This window comes from Cydia amplana, chromosome 13, assembly GCF_948474715.1.
Source record: "Cydia amplana chromosome 13, ilCydAmpl1.1, whole genome shotgun sequence".
In the NCBI taxonomy this organism is placed as follows: Eukaryota; Metazoa; Arthropoda; class Insecta; order Lepidoptera; family Tortricidae; genus Cydia; species Cydia amplana.
The window spans coordinates 71881-78909 of NC_086081.1; the positions used below are offsets into that span (position 1 = coordinate 71881).

General features: G+C 53.9%; 1 protein-coding gene across 1 annotated transcript; it reads right to left on the bottom strand.

Moving 5' to 3' along the window:
• Positions 1–524: 524 nt before the first annotated feature.
• On the bottom strand, positions 525–2609 carry LOC134653658 (uncharacterized). Its single transcript, XM_063509052.1, has one exon. It carries the CDS (start codon positions 2607–2609, stop codon positions 525–527), a length of 2085 nt encoding a protein of 694 aa, XP_063365122.1.
• Between the last annotated feature and the right edge of the window lie 4420 nt (positions 2610–7029).

Sequence of the window (7029 nt, forward strand, 5' to 3'; positions counted from 1 at the left end):
GGAGCCGCCCCCCGTGTGCTGTTCTTAGTCTGGCCCCTCTCCTCAGGCCTGTCCGGCTTGGGAGGCCCTATCCGGCATAGCCCTGAGGGTCACTGGGGCACGCAAGCCCCTTCACCACGGCAAGGTGACAGCAATTCGAAGGGGCCAAAACTCCTAACCTAACCTAACCTAACCTAACCTTTTTTTTTTTTTTTTTTTTTTTTTTTTTTTTTTTTTTTTTTTTTTTTGTTGACGGAGTGGGGAATGCGTTTACGCATCCCTCCCCGGCCGTGGGGCAAGGCCATAATGGGGAGGGTATGTGGGACTCCCTCTCTCGACTCCCTCTCCTAGCGAGAAGGAGCGAAAGAGAATACCCACTAAACCCCACTCCGTTGTCCCCCTCTCAGACGTTGTATGGGGGCATCATGGGCTCGCGCATTCATTCCTCCATGATGCCCCCCGTCTTTTCCCGGTGTCCCCAGGGAACCCGCACTTTGGGAGGGGAGAATCAATGACCATTCTGATTCTCCCCCCAGACGAAGGGCCTAAATATCCATATTTTGTCCCTCACAGGCCCGTTGGTCGATATTACTCACTGGAGGGGCTCTTTGGGTCTTCGGAAGAGCCTCTTTGCCTTTTGCTGGTGGGGGCGTACAGGAAAAGCCACCCATTATGTGTCCCGCTGGGCGTTTGGCCGCATGACATACCGAGCAGAAGGCAGTCTCCGCCTTACAGTCCACCCTCTTGTGGTCCGGCCTGCTACACCGGAAGCAAAGACCGCTCCTATCTACTGGCGACGGGCATAGTGCTCTGGTGTGCCCCGTGCCCATACACCTGAAGCACCTCATCGGTGTTGGGTCCAGCGCCACTACTATAGCCGAGGACCATCCTATTTGAAGTCGACCCGCTGCGGTGACCCTCTTGGCTGCCGTTATAGGGCACTGTGCCAGAGTCGACGCTGTCCCATTATATTGGGCCCTAATCGATCCCACCTTAACTTCATTTATTGAGCACTCTCCCAATTTAGCGATTGCTCCCGCGATCTCTTCCTGAGTGGCTGCCTCATCTAGGCCCGAAATGCGTAAGTCCGCCATTTTGGTGGGCCTGTATACTCGGGCTTCCTCACCGATCACCTCCGTCATTTTTCGGCAGAGTTCATCAGCCGCCCTACCATTGTCGGACCCGGACACCTCAAGTATCCTGGCTCCAGCAGCTGTTTTGCGGACCTTGACGTGCTCTACACCCACATCAGCAAGCTTCACCGATTTAGTGACCTTATACAAAATTGAGGCGTATGTCGCCTCAGACTCCGGCTTCAAGGCCATCACGATCGCGGCCGTGGCGGGCACAACCAGCTTCCGTGGGCCCGCTGGTGCCGGTTTCCGAGCCGGGGCGGCAGGGGGGGAAGGGGTCTTGGCGGATTTGCCATTGCCCTTCCTGACAACCTGCGTCCAAGACTCAGCAGGCTCCTGTGTTTTTGTTGCCGGCTGCGAGGGTGGAGAGGCACTAGGCTCCTTCACCGTCTTCTGCCTAGGAGCAGAGTTAGCCCTCTTCTTGGTCGCTGGTGCCGAAGGCTGGGCCACAGGGGCCTTAGGCTGCCTTGTCGGCGGCGCACCTGTCACTGCCCTTGAGGGCGGCGCCCCAGATTGAGGTTCCGGCTGGTTCGCGGTCGTCTTATTCCTGTCCGCAGCGAGAGGAGGGCGGGGGACCGGCTCAGGGAAATAGCCCGTGCGGGCCGAGATCATGTTTCCCATGGTAATTGTAAGGTCCCGCTTCAGGTCCTCCTTCAATTCCTTGAGGGCCTCTTTGAGGGCCTCAGAGAAGTCCGTCGCCTGGCCGCATTGGGCCGTCGGGGCCTGTGGGGGCTGGATCGTCCTCTCAGATAAGGCTCTACGAAGGGCCTTCATCTCGGTCTGACATTGGGCAAGTTGCTCCCGCATTAGGTTATTGTCCGCCTTTAAGGCCCGCAACTCCTCGTCCTCTACTCTATCCGCCAGGACGTCAGTGGCCGCCAGGATGTCCCGGCAGGCCTGGTTCAGTTTTCCCCAGACTTGTCCATTTAGGTTGCCGGATTTTCCGGCAGCCTCTAGGACAATATGGGTCGCCTCCCGCACTATTTCTATGTAGTCCGTCCCTGTGTATAGGGGCGGGCTGCTTTCTGTCATTTCTTGACTTGGAGAAGGGGACGGGCTCACCATCCACGGCTCCTTATCCCCCTTCTTTTTGTTGTCCCCCTGGGACCTTCTCAGGAGTAAAGGGGGGACCACTCCCTTTTCCTTTCCCTCCTGGCTGTCCAACACCTCCAAGAGCAAGTCCTCCTTATAGGCCTTCAGTCTGGCCTTGGCTGCTGCCAGGCCGGTAAAGTGGCCCATGGAGGCTTTCTTCACCATGGCCTTGGCCCTACCCCTCAGCGCGGTGCTAACTTTAGGCCCGCTCCCAACGTGAGTCTCATACTCCAGGACCCGGTTTCCCTCATGGGGCCTCTTCTTGGAGGCGGCCTCAGCCCTGTCCTGGCCCTCCATAGGTTCCTCCCAGTCGGGCGAGGTCGAAGAACCCGCCCCTGAAGCCCCTTTATGGGGCCCAGTGATTGGAGCCATCTCCGGATTCAACCCCTGCGCGGGGTTATCCATATAATTACTACGCGAAGACCACCCCTTATGGGTGGAATTCGCCTAAAAAAGGTGAAAAACCAAAACACCTAACCTAACCTAACTATTTTGGTCAAGTGCGAGTCGCAGCAGAACCAAAACAGCAAAAACAAACTTAAAATTATTTTATGCGACGGGCTGTAGCGTCACTCCTGGTTGAGCTACAAATCTCGAACCAAGGTCAAAAAATAGTTCTAAGTATGTGCTATTTACCACTAATTTTTAAAACTAAAAATATTAAATATTTTACAATTTACAAAATTTCTAAGACGAAAACCAACTTATGTTTGCGTTTACCGACGCCTGATAAACAGGAATAGCAATCCTTTAAAAAATTAATAACTACTAAACTAAGCCCTCTAAAAATATAATTCAAACGGATTTGAATTCCCTACAACTAGCTTAATCTAACTAACCTACTACAAAGAATTTATTTACACAAGAACAGAAGATATGATTTTTTGAAAGTGAAATCTCCTAACGTCGTCAACCGCAAATGGGGTAAACCTTTTACCGAACTCGTGAGATTTGAACTCCAATATCTCCCGAACCAAAGGTCGGATCGATATGGGGTAAAAAGCTCCGTGTAGAGCAAAAAGCCGACCCAATTACAAAATTAACAGACGTAGGGAAAACACAAGGAAAAAGAAGATGTGAATTTTTGAAAGTGAAAAAGCGCCTGAAGAAAAAAGTGAATTTATATGTAAAGTGAAAGAAATTAAAAATACTATAGAAATCTAGGGAAAGGCTGGGAAAGAACAACGGTATAAAATAGCACTCAATTAGCTTTATCTCGCCACAAAAATTCGCAAAATTCCCTCAATTCTACCTCTCAAATTTACCTCAACCTAACCTAACCTTTTTTTTTTTTTTTTTTTTTTTTTTTTTTTTTTTTTTTTTTTTTTTTTTTTTTTTTTTTTTTTTTTTAAGAGGGGAAAATGCGTTGCGCATACCACCGGGGCGAGGGGACGGGCCCCAGTGGTTATGTGGGACTCCCGTGTATGGTTTACCCACTAAAAACCCCTCTGTTTGCCGCCTCTACGCTATGAGGCGAGGTCACAGGGACAGCCGAAGCAAGCTTCCGCAACCTCGCCAGCGGCAGTCCGAATACTTTCGGACACGACTTGGGAGGAACTTTTGTTCCCCCGTTCCTCATTGTGGCCGCACCGCGGGAGCGGCTCGCCTGCCCACACAGGGACCCTTGTGTAGGCGACAGACGTCCCCGAGTCTATCGCCCACAGGTACCCTTAAGGAGGGAGACGGCGGTCATACGCCAACCGCCGCTGCCCTATTCGCTTGCGACGCATAGGTTGGGAAGCAGGGTCAGCTTCCCTTTCGCGCTCCGCCGCTTCTTTTTTTGCAATTACCGCTTCGCAAAACTTAAGCACGGCCCTCCAGGACGCATCACTGTCCACCATCCTGCGGACTAGTGTAGGCAGCGAGAGATCGCTACCCACTGCAGCCGTGAGCGCTCGGCGTTCCTCATTCCAGGCAGGGCAATGCTCCAGCGTATGCTGGGCGCTCTCCTCTGGGCAGTTCCTACAGTGGTGACATTCTGCAGTTAGTTCCCTCCTCGCTATTCGATGTAAATACCATCCGAAACAACCGTGTCCCGAAAGGATCTGTGTCAGCCGGAAGGTCATAGGGCCGTGGTCCCGATCAAGCCACTGTTTTAAGACCGGGCGAATAGCCTCGACGGTTTTATGGCCCGCACTAGGATGGGCCAGCCGATGCTCCCAGATCTGTATCATTTCAAGGCGGATTGTGTCGCGCCATCCTTCGCTCTCTCTTAGTGCTCGTGACTCACGTCCCTCGCGTGCCTCCTCGCGCCAGCGGTAAACCGCTGCGAGGGCTCTCGCATCGAGGTCCCAGGGAATAGACCCAGCCAGCACGCATGCCGCTTCAAAGGAAATTGTACGATACCCGCGTACGGTTCTTGTGGCCATAGCTCTCTGCGGTGCTCTTAAGAGGGATATTTCCGCCTTCTTCAGTATATCACCCCATACTGGTGCTCCATATAGGGCCATAGATCTCACGACTCCCATATAGAGCCGTCGACATGACGCCTTGGGCCCCCCCGTGTTCGGAAGTATACGCCCTAAGGCGCCAGCTGCTCCCAGCAGTTTCGGCAACAGGTGTTTGAAGTGAGCACGGAATGTCCACCTGCTATCGAGGACGAGACCGAGGTACTTCATATTGGACTCTACGCTTATCCTGGATCCACCTACCACTATGTTGGCATCAGGTGGAGGAGCATTTCGGGGCCCATGGAAGCACAGGGCTTCCGATTTATGTAGGGCCACTTTCAATCCCAATCGCTGGATTTGGCTAACGACATGCGCGACTCCTGCTGTTGCCAGTATAGCCGCTTGCCTAAAATTGGTTCCTCGAGCTGTTACCAAGGTGTCATCGGCATAACAGGTGAGATCTATGCCATTCAGAGTTGCACCTCGTAGGACCCAATCATACCCAATATTCCACAGAAGCGGCCCAAGGACCGACCCCTGTGGAACACCGCGGGACATCGGGCATCTTGCCCACTGGTTTGGACCCGGGTATGTGACATACCTTTCAGAAAGGTACGAGTCGATAATCCGCCACATGTATTCTGGCACCTGGTGGTATCGCAGCGCCTCCTTAACGCAGCTCCATGGCAAGCTGTTGAACGCATTTGCAATGTCTAGCGATACTGCCAAGACGACTTCTCCTCTGGACACCGCTTCATCCGCCAGGGCCTTAACACGAAGAATGGCACCGACTGTAGAGCGGCCACCACGGAATCCGAACTGATTGTCTGCGAGATCAGGTCCGACACGTGTGAGGTGCTTGATGAGGCGGTTGGCTATTACGCGTTCAAAAAGCTTTGCGACTTCATCAAGTAGGATTATTGGGCGGTAAGCAGATGGAGACTCTGCCGGGCGCCCTCCCTTTTTTAGCAGGACCAGCTTGCCGGTTTTCCACTGCCGTGGAAATCTGCTTTGTTGAAAGCATGCTGAGAACATTCTCAGTATTTTCGGTTCTAGCACCTTGCTGGCCAAGACCAAGGCACGGCCCGGTATGCCGTCCGGGCCCGGGGCTGTGTTTTTTGCCTTCAGCCTTAGCACAGCTGCTCCGAGCTCACCTTCGGAAACATCGGGTACTTCCTCCTCTTCATTTCTCGCTGCGGATGGTGGTGCCATTGAAGGGGGCACAAAGTTATCGCAGGTCGGAAATAGCGCTTCAACCACGTCTCGTAGGAACTCCGGCTCGAGACTTCGCGTTAGGGGAGGAGACCAGGAGCGGAGTTTGCTTCGGACCATTTTATATGGGCGCCCCCACGGGTCATTATTTAGCGACTCTATCATTTCATGGTGTGCGGCTTCCTTCGCCTGTTTTATTGCAATCTGAAGGGTTTTTTTACGCTCTTTGTAGAGTACATACAGTTCTGTCTCCCGGACAGTATCTCTAAGCCTTCTCCTTCGCTGATGACTGTATTGGCGCCTCGCCACAACGCAGGACTTACGGAGCTGTTCGAGCTCCACAGACCACCAATAGACTTGTCGTTTAGGAGGGAAGGGCTTAGACCGTGGCATCGCTGCGTCACAGATGTTTGTCATGACCTCGCCAAACCACTGCGCCTCTACGTCCACGTCTATTGGGTCTTCTCGGGCCGGGTTCCATGCCTGAACTTCAGCCGCAAGGACGAGCGCATCTCTGTCCAGGCGTTTTAACGCCCATCGTGGTCCATCACCTGGCAGCGACTGACTAATCGGCCCGCATGATGCATGTTCCCGTCAGGTAACGAGGAATTCTTTTCCCCCAGAAAAGTAGACATGCGCGACCTGCCTGGTGGGGACGTTTACTGGTCGCCGCTGCAAACTGACACCGAAAGCGAGACGGGCGACTGCGACGGCTCGCTGCATGGTCCCACCTCCGGCCAACCCGGGGAAGTGCGGAAGCGGCTGTTGAGCGAGGAAGACGGGTCGGGGGCATCTGATGGTGATGCTTCCGTCTCCGGAGCAAGGCCCGGGTACGGGCCAAATAAGAGAGGACGAGGAACCTATGTGGGTGCGGCCCGGGCCAAAGCTAAATACTCGAAGCCGGAGCAACCACTCGAGACCACCCCACAACCCACGGAGGTCATGGCGGGGCCCCCGATTACAGCGGCCCCCCCGCGGAGAAAATCTCTCCCGGACTTACGGGTGGTTCTGACCCGCTGCGATCGTGAGCTTGTGGCCCAGGCACCTTCTCACGAGAGCGGTGAATTGAGGTCAGAGATGGCGACCCCTAATGCAAAAGAACGGGAAGCCCGCGCTGCCGAAAAAGAGGTGGATTGCATATCCGCTGTGGAGAGCGTGGCATTGAGCTCGGAACCAGCTCACGGTAACGAGCATCGTGATAGACGGGCTGAGGTGAACTGCAG

Excerpts from the sequence above, each read along its gene's own strand:
- LOC134653658 (XM_063509052.1), bottom strand. The coding sequence starts at position 2,609 with ATGGATAACCCCGCGCAGGGGTTGAATCCGGAGATGGCTCCAATCACT.